We start from the raw sequence: 26889 nt of genomic DNA on the forward strand, positions 1-26889 counted from the left end.
GCACCGGGGACGGCGGCGACGGGCCGGGCGAGCGCGTCGGCGACGACATCCGAAGAGCGTGCGCTGGACTGGACTGGAGCGAGGTCAGGGCGTGGGCAGGGCTTTCGCAGACTGGCGAAGCGGAGAAGGGGGTTCTTGAGTTGATGTCTTAGGCGAAACCGCTCAAGATTTAGGCGTAAAGAGCGTGCTGGCGGCGAAAGATATGCAGACTTGGATAAAGTATGCCCCAGCTTGAAGCGAGAGGTCCCACCTGCGCCGCTTGGACAAGTTGTCGTTTCCAGACCAGGCCAAAAGGCTGCCTCGATACGCATGCATGAGGCAAAGCGAAGGAAGGAGAACATATAGTCTAGACACACTAGAGCTGGGTGGCGAGATGCAGCCTCGCATCAAGCGTTTTGTTCGATGTGAGACGTAACGGATTTGCGCGACTTTGCTGCTCGCAACACGCTGTCGGGTGTGCCTCAACTACAGTATAAGCACAAGTTAGGATCGTAGTTTGACTACGCCGACACCGACCGTGAAATATATGGTTGTCGAGGTCTCAATTGGTAACTACGTTTACACTACTTCATTTTAGTCTCAGTACAGTCGTGTCACCACTGGGTGACTCACCAGGACCCCACCAAAATGCCTGGCAATGGTCGCCATCGGCATGGCGGGTGAGCTCAAAGCCGATTTGTCCTTCGTCTCGTTCAGGTAACGCTCGACGAAACGTTGGCAGGCAAAGCTGCTTGGACGCAACTTGTTTGGGGCAGCCTAGAGCTCTACTGACTCAGTTAACTAAAAAGAAGGGGTTTGTACATGTAGTCCTCGTCGCTGACGAGGACGGAGGGCGACCTGGACGCACATCCTGAGTCTCCCGAGTGCCAGAGCATTACGCGCTCGCCGCAGTCCCAGCTGCAGCTTGCGGGACGTCGAGCGCTTCAACTTTGAAGCGTCTTTCGCCGTTCGTCGAGCCGTTGTGGTCAACTGCAGCCCCAGCAGTAACTGGGCTGTCAAGGTTGGCCTCGAACCTTACCATTCGGTTCGGAGACTTGACGACCCGAGACTTGACAACCGAAAGATGGAGAGTCGGATGCACCGTCATCTAAAGCCCCTGCTTCACGCACAACTTTCGCCATGTGAGCGAGCAGCGATCCGTCTCCTCCGTACGATAGTAAGTAGCGTGGAGTCAATCGCTTGCTTGTCGCTCTTGCTCTTTTGGTCATCGGGTGCTGTTTGTATCGCCGGTTCCGTGTTGCTGCCGAGTCCACAAACGGCGAGTTCTCGGATATCCGCTGCTGCCGGCGACCGTCGCGACCGGCTCACAAAGCCGGGAGATCGTCTCGCCAAGGTGAACACCCTGTGCTCAACTGGACGGCCGCAGCGATTGCTGATCGCGCCACGCTGCAAGTAATGCCCCCTCCCCGGCACCGGTGCAAGCAAGTCCCGCATTGTATTGCACCATTACTGGCACCATGGTGATCGCTCGCTGCAGCTCCAGCCCCACGGGCTCCGATAAGCAAGCACGCGTTCGTCGCACCTTTCGCCACTCGGGTTCCCCACTTCCAGCCGCTGCAGTTGACATACATCTTGTCGTCGCCTCGCCCGAGCACTAACCAGGACCGAAAAATTTCTAGGACACGTGTGTGGACCAATTTGCATCAGGTGCGAGGCATCCAGCGCGGTGGTGAACATCGCGCGGCCGTCGAGACGAGACCGACATGCCATGACACCCCTGCAACTCGTCTATATCTCGAGGCCATCAAGCAACGACTGCAACCAACCCACGCTAGGACCCAGCAAAGTGTGGCATCGGCAGTCTGTCCGATCGTACAGCAAGAGCTTGTTGCCAAGAAGACACGCAGGATCTGACTTATTCTGACATTTGCCAGATTCCACACAGCTCGCTTGGTATCCGCTACACTACAGCTTCCTCGACCTTTAGAGACCATGCCGGCCCCCGCTACTCGTCGCAACACCAACCGCACGCGTTGCCGGCTCGCCGACTGCAACAAGTTCGCGCAGACGCGTGGACTGTGCAAGGCACACGGCGGTGGCTCGCGCTGCCGTCATCCGGACTGCCACAAGCTCGCGCAGAGTCGCGGCCTGTGCATCGCCCACGGAGGCGGCCGCCGCTGCACCGTTGAGAACTGCAACAAGCTCGCGCAGTCGAAGGGCCACTGCATCTCTCACGGTGGCGGCCGCCGTTGTGCCATCCCTCACTGCGATAAGTTCTCGCAAGTCCGAGGATACTGCAAGGCCCACGCCAAGGTGCTGATGGTCTTCAGGGCCCCCTCGTCCCCCACCTGCGCTGCACTCTTGACGCCGCCAGCGTCTGCCATGGCCAGCCCCAACGTCGCCATGTCCCCGGTCAAGTCGAAGCACTCCATCGACTTCCTAGTGAACCCTCCGCCGCCCAGCGAGTTGCCGGCGATGGCGAGCGCTCCGTTCATCCCCGCGTCGCCATTTCTCTCAGCACCGGCCGTTCAACTCCCCAAGCTTCAGACGAGCGAGGGGCTCATCAAGCAACGCTCGTTGCTATCGTTCCTCAACCCTCCGACCTCCAGTACCCCCGCTGCAGTACTACCGCAGTTGAAGGTGCCACCGATGACCTTCAGACCGCAGGCGCTGTACCGCTAAAAACTTGCATAACCAATAGACCCCACGAACACCTAGATACTATTTAACAAAAATACGAACACCTTGCTTGACTCCATCTTTATGGACTTTTCTAAAGCTATGGGGCTCTTTGGACGACTGCAGCGGCCAGTTTGAAGGAAGACACATCGTTCAGGATGCTGACTGGCGCAATACGTGCCCAAACATCCCTGTATCCTCCGAGTGTCGGCTAAGAAAACTGGAGGTATGATCCACAACGAATACTAGTTGGCAAGGCTGCAAGTCAAGGCAATGGCGCTAGAAGATGTACATGAATTATACAAGCTCACTCCCGAAACAGATACTTATAGTAACCCAGGGTACTGCAGCGGCTGGCGGAGCTCTCTAGCAAACACCGTCTTATCGAGCCTGCTGCATGGTCCTCGAAGTAATAATGCGTAGTAAAATACCCACCCGAAGTATCCTTGGTGGCGCAACGTTTTTTCGGAGACGCTTTACAGGCAAATCCGCAGCACGTTCCGCTCTTTCGCGCTGCCATTTTCGGTGCTGCTACAGTGTGGATAATGCGTCATGTGGCGGCGTAAAGGGTCATTTTCCAGGCTGAGATAGACCTTATCTCCATCCTCCACGTACTTCTCATCTGTCTTGCGAACTTTTTTGGCTAAGCTTAGCTACGCGTGATGATCGTCCGAGTCACTGGGCGACTTCACGACAGCGAGCTGTTATGGGCTCCAAGAGAGAGAGAGAGGCAAACACTGCATCGTTGGGCCTGTACTGTAGTCGTTGGTTTGGCTAGCGATTACACGCACAGTGTACTGTAGCACCCACTGGAAGGCCATCTATCACTGGTAATGAAGCGCAAATTCGAGCGCGACGTCGAAGCTACTGTACAGGCGACGCATATAGAGCCAACATCTCATGGCCTTCTTCGCGAGGCTGTCCAAAGCAGCAGCCCACAGCCCACATGGCGTCCACGCTTCAGCCTGCGAGCTCACAACGAACGGCAAGGAATATGCGCCGACGGATGCCGCAGTGAGCTTCGGTGTGTGGACGAAAGTGAGAGAGATGGCGAGGATGTGGAGCGAGGGCGCCTCTACTGCACACGACACACACATCGACACACGGGAGAGATCAGCACACCTGCGTCGTGGCTCAGCGACTTTGGTGGCCTCACAGACGCCCACCGGGCACGTGGTTCCCCCGCCAGCACCTGCAGCGATGATGTTAGGCCTGGCTGGTGGGGTAAACCACCCACCGCATGGACCACAACACGCATACGCTTGGTTGTGGCTCCCGACCAGGCCCTCGGCTGCGACGGAGCGGATGTAGTAAGTCTCAGCGCGACATGGTCAAGATGGTCTCCAACGCCTGAAGTCCATGGGGACAACGGCAAAGGCGAGGGTTGTACGCCAGCCGAACCCCAATCGTCGGATCGAACGTACACGTTGCGCTTGCGCTTGCCTGGTTCAAAGAGCAGAGACCGAGCCAGCCGTAGGTTCACCGGCCGCTCTTGGGGATTGTCCGCCTTCGTCGCGAGTGGACGCAAACAAAATTCTCAACCAAGACGTCGGTCAGTCTTCACTCCGGCATTTGCCAGCTCCCGCACAGTACAGACAGACCCCATTCAATCAATCCTCCCAATGCCGACATCAAGCACTCGTCGCAACGCCAACCGCGCGCGGTGCCGCATGCCCGACTGCGGCAAGTTCGCGCAGACCCGCGGACTGTGCAAGGCGCACGGCGGAGGCTCCCGCTGTCGCGACCCGAGCTGCCAGAAGCTGGCTCAGAGCCGCGGCCTCTGCATCGCACATGGCGGCGGCCGCCGATGCGCCTTCGACGGCTGCTCCAAGCTGGCCCAGTCCAAGAGGTTCTGCATCTCGCACGGCGGAGGCCGCCGCTGCCACGTTGCCAAGTGCGACAAGTTCGCGCAGGTCAGGGGCCACTGCAAGTCTCACTCCAAGCTGCTGTCGTCGAGCGACGAAGCTTCGTGGTCTCCGTCCTCCTCCTTCTCGACCCAGTCGAGCCCCACCAGCTCCAGCCTGTCGCCCTCCAAGTCCAAGCTCTCCATTGACTTCCTCGTGAACCCGAGCAGCTCCATGACTTCAGACCACAAGCAGACAGCGTTGCCCAGTCTTCGCATGGCGGGCTCGACGCTGCCGCACCAGCGCCCGCTGCTCTCGTACCTCGACCCCATGAAGACGCTCGCATCCACGGCGTCGGCGCTCTGCGAACGCCCCACGATGGCGATGTCAGCCCACTACCCTTCGTTTGTGATGTACAGGTGAACGGGAGTACAGTCCTAATTTTTAATTTATCCATAGAGTTCACACTTTCATCAATACATTTGCACACATGCGCAAGACACATGTGTGCGACCGTCAGCAAGAGCTTCACATGACTGTCAAGCTCCAGGACACGGCACATCCTTGACATGGAGCGCCTCGCCAGCACCTCCGATTGGATTGCAGGCGCCTAGCTGTGCTCGTTGCGATGGCGCGTCCTTCCGATCCTGAAGCTAATCGTGCAACGTCTGCACCGAAATGAACCTCGTCTTCGTATCCATGAAGCATGGGTCGATTGCGCCTAATTGGGACTTTTTGCAAAAAGTCCGCCTAATTGACGCCGCTGCAGCGGCGACCACTGTCCGGGAAGTCATGTAACTTTGGGTAGAGACTTTTGATCAGGCCTGTAACTTTGTGTAGAGACTTCTGATCAGGCCTCGCCGCCGCAGAAGGCATCCCGGATGCCGCATCCCACACGTGGTGCGTCCTTATCGTCCACCTGGCACCTTTCCATCCGCCGACGCTGTTGAAGCAAGCGCGACCACATGAGCAAGCTGCAGCATTTGCAGCTCCTCGATTGGACGGCGGCGCCAAAGCGAGGTGAGACTTGATATGACAGCGGCGCGATTTCATAATCGACGCCTCGGCTATGGCGATGTCCATCGCCTAGCCGACCGGCGCGCGTCGTCACGAGGATGTTGCTGGGAACGGCGGCAACCAAACAGACGGTGGATCACCGAGCTGCGGTGCGGTGCGGCTGAACCAGCCCCAGTTCATGAACATTTATTTGACCGAGGAAAAGTTCGCATTGGCACGTACAGTACCAGGGTACAGTGCACTGTACTGTAGGGCCCCAAACTCTTGTCAGCTTTGGCATAAGCTCTGATTCATGGGATAGAAGTTGGTAAAATTGATGCTGACTTGCTCGATTCCCGTGCAAACCCAGGGCATCATTGCAAGCGTGACGAAGCTGCGGGAGGCTTTCGGTTGCTGTTGGGGGAGGTGACTCAGGTGTGTGCTTCACCATTGTTGGAAGTACACTGTAGCCGTTAATGATGGGACGTCTGCAAACTGCCTTCTTCCTCTCACCTTTGCAAGCCTCACGGCTCTCTATGATCCATAGAGCCCCGTCCTCGAAACTTTGGCGCGTCGCTGGAATTCCTCGACACCAAAACCCTCCTTGGAACCGCGCTCGTCGTAAAATATTGAGCATCGGATCGGGAGGACACGCTGTACATGTACTGTACCTCGATGCGGTCGGGCGGGCGGGTCCTCAAAACCAACATGCACATGCGCGAGGTCGGTTGCCAAGGCTGCGCGTTTGACCTCCAGCGATGCGTGCCAGCGCGCTGCAGCAGCCACTCGCTGACTTCGCACTAGTTGAAGTTGCCTCGACAACAGCAGACGCGTTCGATTCTTCGTTAGCTGCTGCGTGCAGTGGCCGTTCGTCCTTGTCTGTCTCTCGGGAAAACGACAAAAGGTGTATGCGTTGGGAAAACGTTTGTCAATAGGTGTAGTGGTCGTGGGCGTCACGTCGCGTCATGTCTCATCATACACGTACTGACACACGTTTTGGTTGCCGCGGTATTTCGGCCGAGGTCGGGTCATACAGACCCAGGATCGAGCTTCCAAGCACAGTAGTTTATTAACGACACGCTCGTCCGGTTCGTGGTGCCCATGACTTTGATAGCGAATTGTACGACTGAGGGACTACAATGAACGTCGTTATCCATTGTAGGCAGGCCTCAGCGTTGCCACAGTTCTACAATACCTACACTCTCCCCCGGTTGGGGGCTCTCACTAGAGCTCCTTCACCTCCGAAATTCAGATGCAAAACCTACCTAGTACAGCCATGCTATAGACGCTTGCGGTTTGCGTTGGTAGTTCCTTGTAGCCACAATAGCGAAGTTGTCGAGTACAGTTGCTCTATATGCTATTATTAGTTGACCGTGTTCGCTGCTGGTTGCATCAGGTAGAAGCCTTCCTAACCCCGGGTTTTATGGATTTGGATCTAAGCCCACACACCAGTCACCGCATTCGTTGCTGATGCAGCTTTATGATGCACCTTAGTGCGCTTGGAACCACATACTGTCATACCGACAACCTAGCATACACCTAATGACACGAGTTAACCGCTTTTGACAAAACGTTTCAAATTCATACACCTTTTGACGTTTTCCCCTGTCTCTGATTCCCAGCGGCACCGTGTGTACAAGTTCATGCGCGCCGGTCAGTCTCAGGTGATACATCCCCGCGGTACAGCGTCGATGCAGGTGCAGTGTCACTTGGTCGCCCATGTTCCGCGATTCACCGGATCCAATCCAAAAGCCAAAAGCGACTTACAGACCGCAGCATCTCTGGGCGGAGCCGATCCCGAGAGCATTTTTTCGAGCAAGTCGCTGCCAAATGTGTGTGTGTGCGCCCTGACTGCATCAACAAATGAAAGTCCTCTCGGGGTCCGTGTACGGACTCCGTACATTACAGTATCGGTGGGCTATCCGAAGGGAAGTTTGCCGGTCCACCTCGTCACCTCGGAAGCTGGCACGACTTCCGATCTTTCGCTATGGAGATGGACTGCGGCCCAGGCTCAGGCTGCTCGCTTTGAAGCATTTGAAGCATGAAGAACTGCAGCCTGCAACTGCAAAACGACATCCGGTTCATCCGTAGCGGGAGCCGGAGTGGCTGAGGGGTCTGGCCCAGACCCCTCCCTTGCAGTCGCCATTGCAACTTGCACTCCGGGCCTCAGTTCGGTGGGGAATTGTCATCATGCATTGCGTGCTCGACGCGACGGCTGCACCAAGTTTCTCCCCGCGACCGTCATCGGCCAGGCGAGGTGAAGAACCAGCGTGTTGGACCTCCGTTTTTCTCGGTGAGGCAGCAACGGCTGGAGGGAAAGCCTCCGTGCGCTCGCTTGGAGCTTGCAGCAACATGTGCAAACGCAAATTGTGCTCCTCCGGCTGGAAGCAGTTCGTGGACAGCCCTGCGCCATTTGGTTCTCTAGCTTACTGCACTGGCATCGCTGGGTGTAATATTGCCCCACATGGTGGCACTCGGGGAATACTTAAGTAAGGAACATGTCAAAACCGAACTGATCGTGTAAAAAATTGTTAACTCCAACACCTGCTTAAGAAATTATTTGCTTTTAGTGAGGCCAAAGTCACGCTGCAGCACGCCAGCATTACACTCTGTGCGGCAGGCGCACACGGTGGCGAGAGCTGGGCGAGGAGGCGGTGAACTTCACAAGATGAAGCAGAAACTTTAGAGTGAGTCAAACAATCGCCCAGCCGCTGGTTCTGTACCTGTAAAAAAAATAAAGATGGCAATTTTTGTGCACATTTTGAGCGTTTGTACCGTGCCTCGTGCGCTTGTTGCGCATAACGCCCGAAGCTCGGTCGTGAGCTCCGCTCGTCACGTGTAAGCGGACTTGAATTTGCAGTTTTTACAGCACCAACATCAATTCGTGTGTCCTACCAGTAACAATTGACATTTTTGGTCAAAATGAGTTGCTTGGTCCTTGGGGTGAGGTCGCGACCAGCAGAGCTCTATGGTTCCCGACGGCCAGGTGGGGAGAGATAGATAGAGAGAGTACTGTACAAGGCTGCATTAACCTCTGAAGTACACGTGGCCAGGTGTCCCCACGTGAGGACCGGGAGTCGTGGCTCGCGGCTTGCGGCTCGCGTCTCAAGCTGAGACGCGAGCACTGCCAAGACCCCCGAGGCAGATGAAGCGGCGGCAACAGGTACCGCAGTGGTCAGAAGCCTCCGCTTCGATGAGTTGCGAAGACATGCAGGCGGATAAGGCGCCCTTGGCAGACGGAGACCAGATCCCAACGCTTTGAGTCGGGACCTACCAAAGACGCGGCGATTACTTGCCATACGGGATGCCCCACCCGCGAACATTGAACCAAGCACCAGCTGACAAAGCTCGCAGCTCACCCCTGAGAGGGACTGCAACGCGCCAAGCGGGCTCTGTCTGCTGCAGACGCAGCACGTTGGGTTCGCGACCGCACTGAGGGTCCCACCGCTTCAGCGTTCTAATTAAGGCTGGTACTGTTGATCCCAGGCATAAATATTCATATTTGTTGAAATTCGGTGGAGCAAAGTGCTCGGATCGACGAGCAGATGAAGTTCGCCAGCGTGTTGATGTGTTGATGGCATTTGCCTCGTCGCTGGTGTAGCCACCTTCCCATCCGAGTTTCGTGCCGCAAGGTCGGAAGATCGTGTTTCTGCCCGAGTGCGAACCCCCAGCGAGCCGGCGAATCCCCGTCACGCTGCCCGCAGCCTGCTCAGCTTGCGTTCTGCCTCTCTGCCTGGTGAGACCTGTCTTGGTGAGACGACAGAAGACAGAAAGATGAGCCGCTGCGAGGATAAAAGAACCCCCCGAGCTGGCTGGGAACGGATACCTGGCTGGCCGCCGCCACGGCGGAAATGCGGAAATGCGACCATCACAGCACAGTCGCCGCATTTCTGCATTATTTTTTGAAGGGGCTGCACGACAAGGTGCAAGCTTTCGCGTTGGGTGTTTTCATGCGCAAGGCCTGCATTCACCTCGCAGAAGTGAATAATACTGTACATGTGTCAAGAAATGCTCGGACCGCAGCAGATCGCAGGAAATAGGAACATGTCCACGCGCGGCGAAAGGAGCCCAGCATTTTGTGTGTGTAGTCGAGATGAACACCAACTTCACATATCCTACTATCCAAATGCTCCCGGTTTGTTAGTTTTCATCACCTCTTGGATCCAAAGGATCCGTCGATACTGTTGCGAACGAAAGTATGTAAGTCATTCTACAGGATACCTACATGTACATATCACCTGCATTTATAGACCGCAGCTGCGATCTCCGGTAAAAGTGGCACGGCACCACCGCTTACTTGTTTGCGCTTCTCGGAGCAAGTCAACCGACCGACTGGTTGCAGTTTTGACACGAAAGTCAATTCCCTCGACTCGAACGCACTTCCCGCTAGGGAGAGGCCGTCAACGTTTTGCCGAGCCGTACGCCACCAAGCTCTCTTATCTTTTCTGCCGGCGAATGCCTGTAAACTCCCGATTCGCTTTGGCAGATGGAGACCCCCCTCATACATAAGAGCCCCTTGGAAGTAAGATGCCATAACTCGTCCGCTTGTCACCTCGGGGGCTAGCTCTGTTCGACCCAGCTGGCCCAGCAAATATGGCTGGTAGGGCTCAAAGGCTGAGCACGCTCGCCTATCTCGGGTCTCTGTCTCTCTCGCGACCAACAAGCAGACCATCAGGAATCCGACCTGTACCTCTCGAGCAAAGCCTCGCGTGGTACGGACAGTCCGATCGAAAGGCAAGCGTAGCAGGGCTGCAGTCGCGCGTGCTGTGGCAACCGGGAACAAGCTGTTTTCGGCTCTCTGCTTCTTCATCTCGTTCGGGTCGATCGCTCACTTTACTTTTCACCGCCAACCGCGAACACCGGCACCCGAGCGCTTCACTGCTAGAGCAGCAGTGATCGTGTCCGCCACATCTTTTCCATCTACACCCGCCAGTAGCACTCAATCTACCATGCCGACGCCTAGCGCTCGCCGCAATGCCAACCGTGCTCGGTGCCAGTTCGCTGGTTGTGACAAGTTCGCGCAGACCCGGGGTCTGTGCAAGGCCCACGGCGGCGGCTCTCGCTGCCGGGACCCGCAGTGCAACAAGCTCGCTCAGAGTCGCGGCTTGTGCATCGCGCACGGCGGTGGTCGTCGCTGCCAGTTCGACGGCTGCAAGAAGCTGGCCCAGTCCAAGGGCTACTGCATCTCGCACGGCGGGGGCCGTCGCTGCACCATCCCCAACTGCGAGAAGTTCTCGCAGGTCAAGGGCCGCTGCAAGTCTCACTCCAAGCTGCTGACAACCGTCCCGGGATCGTACACTGCACCACCACACGGCGTCGTGACCCCGCTCAGCTCGACCGGCAAGTCCGCGATCTCCCCCGCCAGCACCAAGCTCTCCATCGACTTCCTCGTGAACCCGCTGTCGCGCAGCTCGTCCATTGGCGACAAGGTGCCAATTCAGCAGCAGCAGATGCCGGTGCCAGCGCTGCGCCCCATCACGCAGCTCGCCAACCCGTTCACGTCCGCGGGCATGGGCTGCAACCCGCGCTTCGATTCGCAGGTGCTGGGCAACCAGCGCTCGCTGCTGTCGTTCCTCGAGCCCCACGGATCCGTTCCGTCGTACCCGGCGCCACGACCGCAATACGCGGCTGTGCCGGGCCACTACCAGGCACCCCTGCTGCCGTCGCTTGCACTGTACCGCTAAGCGATAGCCCCCGGGGTGGATTGAATAGTGTCATTGTGAGTAGTTGAGGGTATTACATGTCGATAGAGAATGGCCCACGCCGCAACCACAACGTGGCAGTATAGAGTTGGTGCCGAATATTTAACCCTTAAGTGTACACTACTTTTCCAAACACTGCATTTGCTTTGCTATTCAACGTGTCAAGCGCGGGTAAATCTGTAGCAGCGCGTTTACTGCGGGTGACATTGGCATCATCTTGCTGCGGAGCGCTGGGCAAGGTGTTGAAGCTAGCCATCATCAGAATATCGTTGCTCGCGCACGCGGCAGTCGAAGCACCAACGGAAGCGCCTGCACCGTACAGGTCACCATGTACGGTAGAGTTTGCCCCCGCGGGGAGTGCTTCAAAGCTGCTGGCTCTGGGGCGGGAAGCTTCATCCGGATGTCCTGTAAGTTCACGGCCAAGTGTACATGTATTTGTCAACACCCCTCGTTAATAATCAAGAAGACTGCACCGAGTGCAATTCACTCGTCCGCTTGAGCCAAGGTCGGCAACGCTTCCCATCTTGAAATGGTGCACGGATTCACCTGCCGCCCATCGTCAAACCCGCTCGACACCGTCGTAAGCTGGGGTCTGACTGCATGCATGGGGACGCGCGTCGATTAACTGCGACGGAGCGCACTCGAGAGCTCTTGAGCTGGCCAAATGGTTGGTCCCCGAATCATTATTGACTCGGAGACACCAGGCCAGTAAGCCCTACAGTCTGCAGGCTGCACAGTGTAGCAACAGCATTTTGATGCTGGAATAAGCTTACCGAATTTGTTTTGTAGAGGGATACATACACCCACCTATGGGATACAGGATAGTATTAGTCAATCACAATTGTGTCTTCAGATTTACAGGGCTTGACTTGTTGAGGGATACACCAGTTTCAAGCCAGTAATTTTTGCACTCTCGGCCGCTCAGCGCGCGATCATTTCTGTAATGGCGTGGGCGCCACCAAGTCACCCTCGCATGCCTGGAGGTCAAGGGAGGTGGAAAACGCGCGGGCCCTACCATTTGACACTGCTGCAATGAAGAAGGCTGTTGTCGAGCACCTGAGACTAAACTGCAATGTTCGTTTCACTGTACATACGTTCTTTCCGGGTCTACCTACAGAGAAGTATCAAGGGAGAAGAGTGTTGGCGTTAAGATGGGCTCGTCGTTTAGCTCTATAGCTGCTGGGGATGCTTCTGTCGGCGGCAGGAACAAACGCAAAGCTCGCTCTACTGAGCTTCGATCTTAAGTTGCGGTGGTGGCGGCGAACGAGCTAATGAGTTGGGCTGTGTCGCCTTGAGAGACTTGAGGTAGAGTGCTCAGTTTAGTAATTTTGATAAATACATCTGGGTGTCCGTGCCGAATCGTTTTTTGAGGAAAATCGGGCGTCTGGTATTTTAGCTCCGGTAGGGTGTATCCCTCTACAAAACAAATTCGGTAATGCATGTGATTCCACGATGACGCGCGCAAGCACAATCGCAAGTTGGTGGACGCAGATCAGCCCGCCGTTGCAGGGCCATCCATGCCCAGACCAGGAGCGCGCGAAGAAGTTCTGCTGATACCGCAAGACTGTAGCGCTAAGTGTGTTTTGCGGTATCACGAACTGTGTGAGTTGTATGGTTATCTATGTGTCTCAATGCGGGTTAGGGTTACCAGCCGGAGGAGGGGGCAGGTGAAAGCGATTTCCAGGATTTCACAAATTCGCCCCTACCGAACCTGGGTCCCCCTTAACTATAGCCAAGCCTGGGTTCATCGTAGAGCTAGCCTTGCCGTTTAGTTTTCCAACGAGCCCAACTTCACTTAATGATATTTCGTGCAACCTTCAGGCCGTTCCGTTTCCTAGAGCACTCGTGGAATTTTGGAGATTTGGCGTGGGTTACCTCCGTCCCCGCCCAGCTGCTAGACCGGGCCAAAGTATGGCCATGATAAAAAACACGATTTGCATTGGGGTGTTTTTTTGCCGAGCGAGACTGGGTTGAAATCAAACACGTTCGGGGAAAAATCAAACACTTATGGGGCACGATCAAACACAAAAAGACTTGTTCAAAACCAGACTGCATGATTGTCGAAAATCAAACACTATTCGGACCGAATCAAAACAAGTTTGATGGTAGTGTGGTCCACTGTATATTAGGCTTCTCCTAAAATACAGTGATCACACATTAAAATGAAAGGCCAGGAGTGATCAACTTGCGCAGAAGTCGAGAAGAGCAGACGAGACTATAAGTTGTCCACCGCTGTCCGCCAACTGCGCTACAAGAACGCTGAAAGACACGAGACGCGCGACGAGAGAACTATGTGGGAAATCGTCGCTTCCGGGCAGAAAAGTGAAAGCTACGTAAAAGAGCGACTCGAGAGAATGTGCTGCTCCAGTGCCTACGTCAAGCGTGTTAAGGAGACGGGCCAAATCTGCCCAGGTGACCACGAAATGGATGAAAGACGCATACGGTGCTCAAGTGTTACATGCATCGCGTTAGCCGTGCCCAAGGGGAACAAGAAGCCCATGTGCGTGAAAGTATGGAAGGTGTGACAGTGCCCAAGCACAAATGCATGGAGAATCCTTGGTACAGCAGTTGAGCATTGTGGTGTGGTAATACCACTTAAATTCTCTTCTACCAAAAGGTATTAGAGACACCAACAACACGCTAACCCGCAAAGGTAAGCGCTTATTGGATCAAAACCTGAAGACCAGGAACGATCCCTTACACCGGGTCGGTTGCAAGCGCCTCTGTGCACCTTAGGTTATCTTCGGTCAACCCAAAAATCTGTACCACTAGCCACGAGCTAAGGCTAGGATACTATGTAGCGCTTTCGCGCAACCCCACTGCAGTCCCTCAGAAAGGAAGGGTACCGGCGTGTTAGGCCTTATACAGGGGGACCAAGGTAAAACCTCGGTAGGTAGACTAATACACTCAGGGACACTCTAATCCCACAAATATATACTGAACGATACTCTAATACCGTTCCTGCCTCTCCGGCCACGCCAACTCTTGGCGCTGCCAAGGAAACTCTCGGTCAATGCACGATAAGCTCCCCGACAGGCATCCACACGCAGCCGAGCGTGTCCAGGCACTACAATAAGCTAGCTACACTTACCGAAGTCGGACTTGACCCTTGTTCGCTTTGGGGGAAGACTGTCTTTTTATTACTGAGTTTTTTTAGGCCCTGGGGGCCTCGTTCTGGCCATCCTATGATGAGTCCTATGTCCCTATACAAATATCTAGTGTGAACGATCGCAATAAGGCGATTCCGGACACATCAAATGACGACCGCGTCTACACTAATAAGTGCGGCCGAAGTACGTAACTAAATGCATCTGTACCTAAAAGTGGGTACCATGAAGCCTCGTTCGGGGTTCTATTAGGACCCGACGAGGCTTCGGCCACTGCCTGTCACTCTACCGAGGATAATGTCATCATCCAATCAGCAGCAGCCATCTCCGTCTCTCGCTTGACCTCGCCTTGATCGCCCCTTGATTGAACTTGATTGTCGGGCTGGCGGGTCAACAGCGTTGGAAACTGCCACTTTCCAATACCACAAGCGCATCAAAGCTGCTCGTGGTATGCGGAAAACAGTGGTAGCTGGCTACCTAGACGAGTGTATGTGGCGCACGTGGTACTTCGCGGAGAAACCTGCAAAGAGTCACATTTTCCAAGGGCTAGTTACTGGTATTAGGAAGTACTACGAGGTCTAGTTAAATCAATACAAACTGGGATGAAAAGTTCTGAAATTTGAAATTTTGAAATGCGGGGCGCCTTTGGGTCAGTGCCCCAATACCTAGAATTATACGAGCTCCAACCAGGAACCACAGCGTGGCACTGCCGTCACCACCGTACGCCACGGTGCACAGAATGCTGCCGACGATCAGCAGTACACACGTAGCGGTCATGTTCACTCGACGTCCGAAGATGTCCCCCAAGACGCCGAACAGCAGCTGGCCGATGACAGCGCCGATGATAGCAGCGGCGGACACCCATGACTTGACGTACGACGTGTACACGTGCTTGCCGTACTGCTCGGTGAGCACGACGTTGATGATGTTCATGACGAAGAGGTCGTAGGCATCGTTGAAGAAGCCGAGGCCTCGCACCAGGTACTTGTTCATGCTTGAGTGACTTGGTCGCTTGGGTTGTGGAGAGACGCGCTGGAGCTGGCAAAAAGCGGAATGAGCCGATGGATCCAATGCGCATTGGTCGGCAAGCCGACAGACAGATCGCGCCAGACTCAGGACACCCTGAGCAGGGCTCCGATCACGGTGCAAGGTTGTATGGATTAAAGTAAGCGCTTAATTTGGGTTCCTGTCGGTATCGATCACGATTTGAGATGATGCCTCACCTGCCCCCTGTCAGTTCGGAGGAGTCAACATTCGAGCTCCGGATGTCCGTAGCCACTGCGCTGCCAGCAAAAGCATAGTCGTCGCACTGGGCTTGCAGTATATTGATGCTCAACCATGTACAGTAATAATGCTGCAGTCCCCTAAAGTCGGTTAAGGATATTTTCTGAACCATACGATTAATTGATGCACAACCTGCTCAAACTTTGCCCTTGCTGTCCAACATATATTGCATCGATTTCGCAACGACTTGTAGATGAATCACGGGCAACTCTAGCAGTAAATATATGTGCTCACTATCGGATACCTTCTGCTTTGGTTCCAGTGTTTTCAAGCGCTTAGAATTAACTAGGGCTCCGCGAAAGCTGGGATAGGAGGATTTTGGTATAAAACCCTTTTTATTTTTATTAATTACTTATTAGCTGCGGCCATCTCCTGCGCCTGCTTCGCAGCCGCGGCATCTGCCCGGAATTTTGCCGTAAAACTTTAGATATCAACTGGTAATGCTTCAGAAAATTAAAATTGCGAGATCTGTTTGCAGCTAAATGCTTATCTCTGGTGCTATTTTACAGTCCTTACCTCACTTCGTCCATCAGCTCACGATATGTACTGATTCATACCAGTGTCGTCGGTAGCGCACCGGTTCGATCTGCCCATAAACCTTTTGGAGGACCCAGTGCGGCACCGGAATCGTACCGGTTTCAAGAAAATGTACCAGTTAGATGTCTTGATGTACCACGGATATAATCCGATTTGGTCTGCGATAGCAGCACTAACGTTGCTTCCTATCCCAGTATAAACCTTTTGGAGGGCATAGTGCGGCACCGCGGCCGTACCGGTGTAATGGTTTTCTACCAGTTCAGCTTGCCGGCCCAGTGCGGCACCGGGGTCACACCGGTTTCAGGACAATGTATAATACCAGTTAGGTGTCAAGAGGGGTCACGACGTACCACGGATATAATCCTGTTTGGTCTGCGATAGCAGCACTAACGTTGCTTCCTATCCCAGTATTAGTTAAGCCTAGCGACATCATAGTTTGGCCACGCGAAAACGTAGTACAACATTATTAGAAATAATCTAATTCGATGCTCTTCAATTCGTGAAAACGTTTTGAAACGCAAAAGGTTTTCCGTGTACTTTGACATACATAAGTATCCATTCATAACATGCAAAAAGTACTAGGTACTACTTAGTACTTGTATGAACTTTGAAAAAGAAAAAGAAGCAAACAACACACGAGGATACGGCAAGCAGTAAGCACAATTTCATTGCATAGTGCTCTACGACTAGAATACTAGAGCTGGTACAAACACTAGTTGGTCACTCTCACAACCGTTTTTTAAGACGACACGCTCGGGGTCGTGGCAGACTTGTAGCCAGATTCCTTGTCCAGCTCAGCGCCCTTCGAGGCAAACGAGTCGCGCGTGAACACGTCCTCGCCGTGCAGCTTGCGGTAGAACTCGGCGTCCATCTCCTCGATCGGCACATCGTTGTCGAACACGCAGAACCACGTCAACGGGATCGACACGAAGGCGATGGCGCAGAACGTGTAGAAGGCACCATCATACCCGAAGCTCTCGTTCGACACCCAGATGGAGAAGCCGAACGAACCGATGGCCGCACCAGCCTTGCCACAAGCGGCCGAGATGCCGTGGCACGTCGAACGGATCGGAGTCGGGTACATCTCCGTCGGCAGCACGAACGTCGCCGTGTTGGGGCCGAAGTTGGCGAAGAATAGCGTCAGGCCGTACAGCACGATGAAGAGCACAGTCTGGTCCTGCAGGTCGTCCCAGAAGATGGCCAGGATCAAACAGAGGACGCCCATGAAGAAGAAACCCTGCAGCGCCATCTTCTTGCGGCCCAGACTGTTGATGAAGTAGATGGCCACGTAGTAACCAGGCAAAGCCAAAAGCGCCACGAACGCGTTCATGGTCGTCACCTGCTGGAGCGACGAGTTCTTGACGCCGATAACCGACAAAATACTGGCGGAGAAGAGGTTCTGCGCGTAGTAGATGATGTCGAACAGGAACCACGTGCCGGCCGTACCGAGCAGGCTGACCCAGTAGTGGCGAAGAATGAACGACAACCGAGCCTTCTTCTCAGCACCCACGCGAGTCACAGCAGCCGAACGCTCCTGCATCGCCTTGTACGCTTCGGTCTCCTCAGCGGTGATGCGGTAGTAGCAGATGACGGCAGCAGGGATGCAACCGATAGCGAACAGCAGACGCCACACCGTCTCTAGACGAGAGTCGCTGTTCTCACCCGACTTTCCATCAGCAAGCGCCTCCACAAGCAGGTTACCGAGCAAAGCAGCCACCACCTGACCCACTCCCTGCAGCGAGAACGTAGTGGCAACCCGAGTGTTGCGCTCTGCACTCGACGTCGAGTCTTCAGCAGACGACGAAGCGGCCAGCGGGTATTCACCGCCGATACCAATGCCCAAGATGACACGCGCCACCACCAGGAACCACAGCGTCGCACTGCCATCACCTCCGTACGCAACGGTACACAGAATGCTGCCGACGATCAGCAGCACACACGTAGCGATCATGTTGACCTTGCGACCGAAGACGTCGCCCAAAAAGCCGAACAGCAGCTGGCCGATGACAGCGCCGATGATAGCAGCGGCGGACACCCACGACTTGACGTACGACGTGTACACGTGCTTGCCGTACTGCTCGGTGAGCACGACGTTGATGATGTTCATGACGAAGAGGTCGTAGGCATCGTTGAAGAAGCCGAGGCCTCGCACCAGGTACTTGTTCATGGCTGGCAAACGATTCTTCCGGGTCTGCTACTGAAGCTTGGTCGTCCTGGGGCCCGGCAAATTGTAGAATGAGAACGTGCACACTGCTGATGGGGCCACCTCCACTTTCGCGCTCCCTATCTCATGCTGAGCGCGGCCCTGCTCAATACGGCACCAATACGGTAATGATTATGACCGAAGCTTGGGGTTTCGGGATCGCAATGGCCTAGAATGCGAATCACACGATTTGTCGGGGTGTTCCTGCGAACCACAAATGCAGCTTCTTCATGAAAGCCTGGCGTCGGCAGCCAAAGAGTGAGCAGGCCGTCCTTGAGCGCTCGTCTCCAGCGTCATAACCTTCGTTGCTGCTACTGTACAGGGTGCTGGAAGTAGCGGTAGCGGCACCACCTCCATTACCACTGATCCCACCGAAGCATGCACTTGAGTGGCGAATCTTGACCCCCATTTCTCCCTGAGGCGAGTGACGAATGTACCCCTATAGAATCACCATCCGCGGCCCTGCAGTGTCGCCGGAGGGCATATTTGATGTCGTTGCTACCGTGTTCCTTTATTGGTTGCATAGCAGGTTGAAGGTGCCCGGCTCGGCTTCCACCTGAGCCGGAGCCAGCACCATGTTGCACCTTTTCAGTGTGCGTGTTCACTTACAACGTGACGTCAGCGCAGTTTTTGCGCGCAACCGATTCGAGCCAACACGCAAACGAATCTCCTTCAAACCACCGGTGCAATGTACACGTCCCGACCAGGCTGCTGCAAGTTGAGCGAACACCTCTGTGCTTCCTGCCATGCCGTCTCACTGAGACTCTCAGGAGCGAAAGTTTCGAGCTCAATCTGTTCAAACGGTGCCAGCAGTTTCAACGTCTCCAACCGATACGTAGTAGCTTGAGATGATGGTGATCCCGGCACACCCACAACAATCGAAAAAGTCGAAATAGCCGCCATTTCAACACCTCTTTGTCGGCGTTCTCTATTATCCTTGCGCAACGAATTCATGCCACGGTTATCGCCAAGCGTCGAGGTCCGCGCACATGATAATGGTGATAAGGTTGAGTTTTCCGTCCGTGTACGCAGCCAAAAGCCCAGGTCCAACTCGCTTGAATGGCGTCGCGCCGGCCAGCGACGAGCAGCTCCCAAGCCCATGAAAAAAATGTCTGGTGCGACGGTGCCAAATCAAAGTAGCACTCCTTGCCGTAACTTAGTCAAAAACGCACGAGTCCGCGCGCATTCTAAGCAAACGGGTTCCACCACGTGCCCGAGCGCTCGTCTATCCAGCCCGCCATCACATCGTAGAGCTCCGTCCGCTGCGTTAGTAGCATTGCCTCCAGTGGAGTGATCTCCATCGTCGTTACGTCAAACGGGCAAGTCTGCAGCAGTTTTTGCTCCGTGAAGGAGCCAGGGTACAGCTCTGCAGGTCGAGCTGCTGTGCGGTACAGACGACGAGACCCTTGACCCCACTCTAAAATGTTGTCGCTGTTCATGTACAGCGGCTCGACGTCCGCTTCCGGGCCCTTGGCGGGGTTTGTTTGCACAGGATAGTGCTGCAACGCGTCACCACACAGCACCCCATCATTTTGTCGGCCAGCAGTCAGCAGTTCCCAGCCCACAGTACCAACCGCAAAGTCCGAGAAGGAGTACGCAGTCTCACCAAGTTCACACGCCAGCCACCAAGCCTCTTTATCTCCATAAGACGGGGGCACGGGTAGTCCATTGAGCGACACGAACGACGCCAAAATGGCCGTTGCCCGAGGCTGGCGTACCTTGTCCCACAGCACCAGCGACGAGTCCATTTGGTGGCCACTCCGCAAGCTCCAGACGTGCGAGTTGAGCAAGAAGGTACTTGGCTGGTAGCCGAAATCCAGCCCCAGCATCCGTCTAGGACGTTGCAGCCTCGGTTCACTGCTGTCCACCACACCAAACCGTCGGTACGGGGTGACGTCGAACCCCGCCAGGAACCGGTGCATTGCTCCAACGTTGATCTCCACGTGGCCGTCACTGTCCGGCGCTCTCGCCGCCAAGTACGACAACTCGTAGCTGATCCGGTCGTTGAAGAAGAGCGTGCCCGTCTCCTGGTATTTGCGCGTCTCCCACAGCGACATGGGGCTCTGGAAGAAGAGCGTGTCGGCGTCCAGCAGCATCACCTCCTGGAACCGCGAGTACACCACCGCCAGCACCTTGATATCGAAGCTGCGGAACTTGTGGTGGCAGTGCCCCAGGTCCACGCAGAAGAGCGGACGGCGGCCGCTCTCGTCCTGCAGCGCCGCCTCTGCTGCCATCTCACACACGTCGTACAATCTGACCAGCGGGTCTCGCTCCCGCACTGCAGTCTGCAGTTCAAGGCTCAGGTCTCCGCAGTGCGGGACCTCCACGGGCAGCGTCACCTGCTGATGGCGCAGCTGCAGCAGCAGAGAGAGCCCCAGCACTGCGATGTCGTCGAACAACGGCAGCACGAGGCCGCGCGGAGTGTCGGGGTCGAAGCGCTGCGTCTCGCGCCACAGGCGGTCGGTGAAGGCCTCGACCTGTGCGGGAGGCAGGGTGTCCACGGTCCATGCGAGGCGGCGACGGTACTCCAGCAATGACTGGGTCACTCGCAGCACGGCGAAGAGGGAGAGCAGCGCGAGGACGGTAATGGTGGCGTGGCGGTTGCGGCGCGAGAGCAGCCACACGCGCCACCGCGTGCTCCAGCGCCGCCAGCGGTGTCGCCGATCGCGATCCCAGTGCTCGCCGAGCATTGGCAAGTATTATTTTTCGTATATGGGATACATTACTTTTTAAAATATTAATACTTGTTTTTTAACGACCTGATTCTGCGTCAAAAACACCGGAAAATGCTGATTTGTGGGGTCACTCAAAAATTACAGATGATAAGGATAAAGCAAAGGAGGTAATTAGACTTCTTTCACCAGCGCAACCCCAAAACAACCCCATGCAAAAATATTTTAGCCAATCAAATTTTGAATCTACGAAAATATAATATCAGCTAGTAAGCACACGACGATTGGTCGCTGCACCATCAACCGAAATGACCAGGGCTCCCCACGGCAGCGCGGCGAAGAAGCTGTGCGAGAAGTGTGGCAACGGGATATCGCGCACGAACTTTTCCAAGCACGCAAAGAAATGTAAGGGAATTAAAGTGCGCGACACCCGGCGCGAGATTCGCAAGCGCTCATGGGTCAAGCACCGCGCCAAGCGCGTAGGAGACCAGCGCAGCCGGCGCGCGTCCGAGTCATTTCAACGACTTGAGGGTACCGTAAGTTTCTTTAATTTAATGTGGAGGGCCCAAGCTTACCATTGTATCCGAAGCGCTTCGGCAGCAGCTCCGCAAGGTGGAAAGGGTGCCTCTTCCTTTTAAACCCGAGCCAGTGGGGGGCTAATAAAGCACCCTCTGGAGGAACTAAGCCGCAATGCAGATTTGTTCGAGTAGATTTTCTCCCAGGTAGGCAACAAGCATTGTCCATAGTGATGCATTGGCATCGACAAAAGTTCATTTAGATGGAGGGCGTCGACTTGCTGTCAAAAGTATGGTTTAACACCTGACAAGCGCCATTGGATGCCTCCGGAGTTCCAAGTACAGCCTGGCCGGAGCGCGCTTGAAGAAACATGCAAGGTGTTCAGTCTTTACAAGACGGAAATGCTTGAAGCAAGTACGAACACCATATTCGGCGAGCGTGTCCGCCTTCAAAAGTACCGGGCTTACTTGCAGACGACGTACCAAGAGAACATCGCGAAGTGGATGAAACTTTGCGAGAAAGTACGCAATAAAAACATTGCACTTGAAGCGCCAATCCAGGAGGAGATCGACAGATTTGGAGAAGGTAACGCTTGTGCGACCTTAGCTGAGTTTGAGGCAGTTTACAAGGCTGGATTCATCGAGAAGGATAACGCATACGAGGCCAAGATGAAGGCAAAGGAAGACCAGCTGGCGAACGAGAGACGGTTTAGGAAGACATTTGGATCTGATTCGGATAGCGAAGATGCCTAAACACAATGTATAGGCCTATTGGAATATATGTCTCACTTTTAACAAGACCCAAAGTACTAGGACAAGACTCAAAATACTAGAAAAGACTAAAACTACTAGACAAGCATGTTACACCGACCATTGGCTACAGAACGCTGCCAGCTCACATCAATGTACTCACGATTGACACACTGGCCCGATACATTCGCCTCGACCGTAAACGTCGTCTAGTGAAGTCCAGGTCCTTCGAGATTAATGCAAGTATTGTTGGTCTTGTCGTAGTGTTTTCAGTCTTGTTTAGTATTTAATGTCTTGTCGTAGTACATAAGGTCTTGTTAGAAAACCTAGTATTTTTAGTCTTGTTACCTTATCTTCAAGTCCTCAGAAGCCTCCTAAAGATTATTACCGTCGTCCATAGTTTTATCAAATATCCTTGCAAAATTAATGCTAAAGTGGACGTTATGACTGGTTAATACTCTAAAGATACTGCGCGATTATTAGTCATGCAATCGGACTTTGCATACTTTGTTGTGGAAGTTGCTTCTGACTTAAGATGTATACAAAACCCAAGTGAACCGGAAGCAGCTTCAATTCCCTCACATTCACACGGGCAACGGCGGCCTGATCAGGGTTAGGGTAACTGTACAAAAGACAAGTATCTTCATCTAACCTAACCCTTCATTTTGCAAATGGAAGCGCTACTTCTCTGTCCCACCAATTTATAGGTAGTTGAGTTTTTCTATCATAATTTCGCCTGCACAAACAAGCCAAAGCCCAGCGTACCCGCGTTGTAAAGCCCGGAGGAGAGAGCTGTTTACAGTATTTTTTGCAATCTAATAACGGCTCTCAGCAAGTAAATAACAACACAAATGCAAGCACACATTTAAGAGAAATAAGGTTTTTTTTCGTGATTCTGTGGAAAATTAGCAATATTACAACAAAAAGTTACCACACGATTGCTCCAACTTGGCGACTCTACACAATAGCACACGCACCAGAAACATGCGGAACACTCAAATATGTGAGGTTTTATTGTCTGTTATGCTGATTTCGGTCAAATCACATGATAATTTTATCCAATCACCGAACTTCAAGGTTTAAGATACACAATTAAATAATAAATGCTCAGTTTTAAAAAGAGGCTCTATTGATTAAGAGTCTGAGACATCAGTGCCTTGTAGCCATTTTCTATAGTTGACACTGTCGTTGCAAGTGACGTTGGACCGAGACCAGTCGGACCGAGAGTCTAACGAACTCGAGGGAGCTTGAAATCATTGCCGCCGTCGTTAGTGATCATGCGCCGCGAAGACCCCAGATGGTCTCGATGGCAGCGCGGCTGAGCTTGAACAGCCTCTTGGCCCGCACGATGGTCCCGTAGCGGAGGTGGCCTTCCATACTTAAGGTGGTAAGGAAGACCGCCACCGCAACGCGTACTTTCGGCGAGATGTCCTTCGCGCCGACTGTCCTTGGCATCTTAACAGCAGGTTATGTTGGGCTCGAAACGTAGATTAAGCGCACACACCAACCGTTTTACGGTAGCCTGATGCTAGCCTTACCCCAAATAATTATATCCAATTATATCATTCTAACATATTTAAGTGGTACACAAAAAACCAAACTACCTATAAATTGGTGGGACAGAGAAGTACACCATTTCCCAGGCAAACTGGTTGGTTTCCCAACCAAAGTGGTGCGGGAAGGTCTCGCGCAACATAATACCGCGACGAAAAAGGGCTTTTTCAACCAAAGTGGTTTACAGCTGTTTGTTTCCCAAGCAAAATGGTTTGCCCAATCATATGGAGCTAAAACGGACCAGTCCACGTCTTGGACTTGGGCTGTAAGAATCAAAAGTTGCTATTTTTCGACGCAAAAACGCTTAGTTAGAATGCCCACGTAACGTAGATCACGATAGACCCCTCAAATACATTCACAAGGCTGTTCTAAGCTGCATTTTGACTTCTTCAAAATGGCTCTAAATCCTCGATGATTGTGAAACCACTTTGCTTGAAAACGATTTACGACAGAACCACTTTGCTTAAAAATACCTGGGAAAAGTGATATGAGATTTTTCTCGAAAAATGATTTGAACCACTTTGGTTGGGAAACCAACCAGTCTGCCTGGAAAATGGTGTACCAACTTTTGTATTTTGGCCGGACACCCCACCCTTCCTATAGGGGCATGGCCCAATCCGCAACGCGTACGCAAGGACTACAGTGAATTATACCCAATCACAGAGTATTAGGGGTAGGTTAAGTGTGTCCCAGCTTATTTCCGGAGTTGCTCGGAATCGCGAGGAATTATCTAATAAGAGAGTATACAAACATTTATATAAACTGCAACTTATCCGATAATAGCACTGCTTGTCAGAAAGATAGGCAATTTAAAGGTTCGATAGCTTGCGATGGTTTTTAAATAGATTATAACTGAGCTCGTGCTCATTCTCGATCTCCCGCAACAGCCACGATGCGGAGGGCATGACGCGGGCTTGACACTCCAGCTGGCACGATCAGCCAGGAGCTAGCTGCCGAGAAGCTTTTCGAGGAATTTCTTAACTCCATGAGCCTGACTAAGGCTTCGCTTGATGATATACATAGAGCGCATAGCGATGATGCTAGTCTACCTACTCAAAACGTTTATTCATTGCTAACGGCTTTTTCAATTTTCATACAGACTCGAAAAAGTAACAGAGCCCGTGCTGCCGACGGATTACTGGCGAAGGCAACAGCTCTTGGCTACTTCTCACAAGTCGTCAATCTCCTACGAGAGCGCTACACTACGTCGCTAACCGACTCCAAGAGGATCGTAAAAATCAGGGACAAGATGGCAAGTCCCATTGAGGAACGCAATCTTCGCGCCAACGTTCAAACGAATGACGCCCCAGGGTGTACAATTGATGATTTGTGTGGACTAGTGGAATTTCTCGTGACTCATGCCGATGTGACAACTGGCCTAAAGTCTGTGCATGATGCTGCGCTTTTGACAATGATGTGGCATAGATTTGGGTGGGCTATCGATACATGCTTCGCACGCAGGCAACAACTTTCAATTGCCGCCTCTGGAGAGCTTTTCCTGCATATCGCCCGGATTAAGACCTCGGTTGTACAGGGCATGTCAATTTATAAGTCACCCGAGCGCAGGCAGCAGTGCATGCTTCATGCGTTTGGCCTGTTGTTCATATGCTACGATGAGCCCTCTGAGCATCTCTTCCCCTTGGTCCCACGCTTTGCTGAGTCGGACCTTCCTGGAGGCCAGCCTTATTCTCAGGAAGAAGCCATCATGTACTGGGAAAGGCTGCAGAAAGAGGACGAAGGAGGCGCCGAACCCCCGCAGAAACGGGAGAGAAAGCGGCCAAACGTAGCAAGTTACATTACCGAGATCATTAGGGATACCTTGAAGGTGATGCCGCCTTCGGCGAGCCAACGTATTACTTCGGGGATGACCAGCCATTCTCTTCGCCGCGGTGCTGCTGCTTACGCGAACGCATCGCCAAAGCTGGCGATCCAGTGGATATCAACTTAAGGCGCGTGGCTGCTGGAATCTTTGACGAAAGCATTTGCCTACATTGGGACAACTTCAAAAGAAGATCAGAGTGTGGCTAAAGTCCTGGCAGGTTTCCAATCTCCAGACTTACTCGCGACAACGCCGTCTATTCATGACCTGTACCGGCGACTCTATGAAGCTGAGTATGGACAGCTCATGACACTGCGCGACGAGCGGTACCGCCATGTCCTTGGCTTTCCCGATCCTCGATTTAACATCGCGTTGGACGTGGTCGATGCGACGTTCGCCTCCCTCTTGATGCAGCTCGAGTCCGTTCTCGAAGCCACGGAGAGCGCTGGGTCTAACGTGCTTGTCACTCGCTATGTCTACGAGCTGAACCGGGGCATCACGGCTGTAAACTCACGCTTAGGCTCCTGTATAACAACGCGCACATGTTGTGAGTGGGGTAAGCATCTGCGAGATCACTGGCAAACTACGAACCACGCGCAGCTCGGTAACGCTGCTGCTGGCGGTGACTCGCTGCTGTCCTCGACGCTGGAGAACATGCTCACGCAATTAGTGAGCATCAACGAGCGGCTCGGCCGGCTTGAAGATGCGCACACGCGGCTGCCTCTTGGTTTTGTTGACGCTCCACCTCCTGTCACCAGCGCTTCATTCACTACTGCCGTCGAGCTCTCAGCTCCAGCGCCTGCAACAGCGTCGACGCTCGCGGGATCGCTGCTCAACTGGTATACTAACCACATCTGGGAAACAGTTAAGGGTAAGAAAGAGCAGAACAAACAAGCAGAGGCAAAGGCTGTGATCAACATCATGGCAATACTTTACCAAGCGCCATTCCAGATACTGAAGCAGCCGAGTCGATCCGACGTCGCGCTTACCAGCACTGGAAAGACGAGATTTGGACGCTTGCCTTGGCCATGGACTCCACCGTCAACGCGCGGCTGCACTCCTTCGACAAAACAAAATCTCGTCTTCGTTACGCAAGCGCTGACGCCAGCTGCGTACCTCGCATCCCGACGCATACCGCACGCTTGGTGCCCAATATTTAGCGCTCAAAGCCAGCGGCGCTGTTGTGGACGCTTGTACGCCTGCATCGCACCAATGGGGGGGCTTCGGATCTGGCTTAGCGCTCGCCTACAAGCACGCACAAAGCACAAGCAACACACAGAGCACGAT

At 53.7% G+C, this 26889-nt stretch overlaps 8 protein-coding genes across 8 annotated transcripts; 4 read left to right on the top strand and 4 right to left on the bottom strand.

Annotated features, from left to right (window-relative positions):
* Positions 1-1932: 1932 nt before the first annotated feature.
* PHYSODRAFT_520339 (hypothetical protein) lies at positions 1933-2622 on the top strand (the record flags this gene model as incomplete). The annotated part of the gene is made up of 1 exon (XM_009534845.1): positions 1933-2622. The coding sequence occupies one exon, from the start codon at positions 1933-1935 to the stop codon at positions 2620-2622; it is 690 nt and encodes a 229-aa protein (XP_009533140.1).
* Positions 2623-4241: 1619 nt separating this feature from the next.
* On the top strand, positions 4242-4886 carry PHYSODRAFT_337218 (hypothetical protein; the record flags this gene model as incomplete). Its single annotated transcript, XM_009534846.1, has 1 exon — positions 4242-4886. One exon carries the CDS (start codon positions 4242-4244, stop codon positions 4884-4886), a length of 645 nt encoding a protein of 214 aa, XP_009533141.1.
* Positions 4887-8747: 3861 nt separating this feature from the next.
* Positions 8748-9347, bottom strand: PHYSODRAFT_304312 (hypothetical protein; the record flags this gene model as incomplete). Its single annotated transcript, XM_009534847.1, has 1 exon — positions 8748-9347. The coding sequence occupies one exon, from the start codon at positions 9345-9347 to the stop codon at positions 8748-8750; it is 600 nt and encodes a 199-aa protein (XP_009533142.1).
* A 1061-nt stretch (positions 9348-10408) lies between these two features.
* Positions 10409-11143, top strand: PHYSODRAFT_521031 (hypothetical protein; the record flags this gene model as incomplete). The annotated part of the gene is made up of 1 exon (XM_009534848.1): positions 10409-11143. The coding sequence occupies one exon, from the start codon at positions 10409-10411 to the stop codon at positions 11141-11143; it is 735 nt and encodes a 244-aa protein (XP_009533143.1).
* A 3405-nt stretch (positions 11144-14548) lies between these two features.
* On the bottom strand, positions 14549-15261 carry PHYSODRAFT_337220 (hypothetical protein; the record flags this gene model as incomplete). Its single annotated transcript, XM_009534849.1, has 2 exons — positions 14549-14650; positions 14956-15261. 2 exons carry the CDS (start codon positions 15259-15261, stop codon positions 14549-14551), a joined length of 408 nt encoding a protein of 135 aa, XP_009533144.1.
* A 1567-nt stretch (positions 15262-16828) lies between these two features.
* PHYSODRAFT_317681 (hypothetical protein) lies at positions 16829-18256 on the bottom strand (the record flags this gene model as incomplete). The annotated part of the gene is made up of 1 exon (XM_009534850.1): positions 16829-18256. The coding sequence occupies one exon, from the start codon at positions 18254-18256 to the stop codon at positions 16829-16831; it is 1428 nt and encodes a 475-aa protein (XP_009533145.1).
* Positions 18257-19479: 1223 nt separating this feature from the next.
* Positions 19480-20982, bottom strand: PHYSODRAFT_337222 (hypothetical protein; the record flags this gene model as incomplete). Its single annotated transcript, XM_009534851.1, has 1 exon — positions 19480-20982. One exon carries the CDS (start codon positions 20980-20982, stop codon positions 19480-19482), a length of 1503 nt encoding a protein of 500 aa, XP_009533146.1.
* Positions 20983-21272: 290 nt separating this feature from the next.
* On the top strand, positions 21273-21485 carry PHYSODRAFT_465938 (hypothetical protein; the record flags this gene model as incomplete). The annotated part of the gene is made up of 1 exon (XM_009534852.1): positions 21273-21485. A coding segment is annotated over one exon (213 nt), but the record flags the coding sequence as incomplete, so codon positions are not given.
* Between the last annotated feature and the right edge of the window lie 5404 nt (positions 21486-26889).

The sequence above is a fragment of the Phytophthora sojae genome, assembly GCF_000149755.1.
Source record: "Phytophthora sojae unplaced genomic scaffold PHYSOscaffold_8, whole genome shotgun sequence".
Lineage (NCBI taxonomy): Eukaryota > Oomycota > Peronosporomycetes > Peronosporales > Peronosporaceae > Phytophthora > Phytophthora sojae.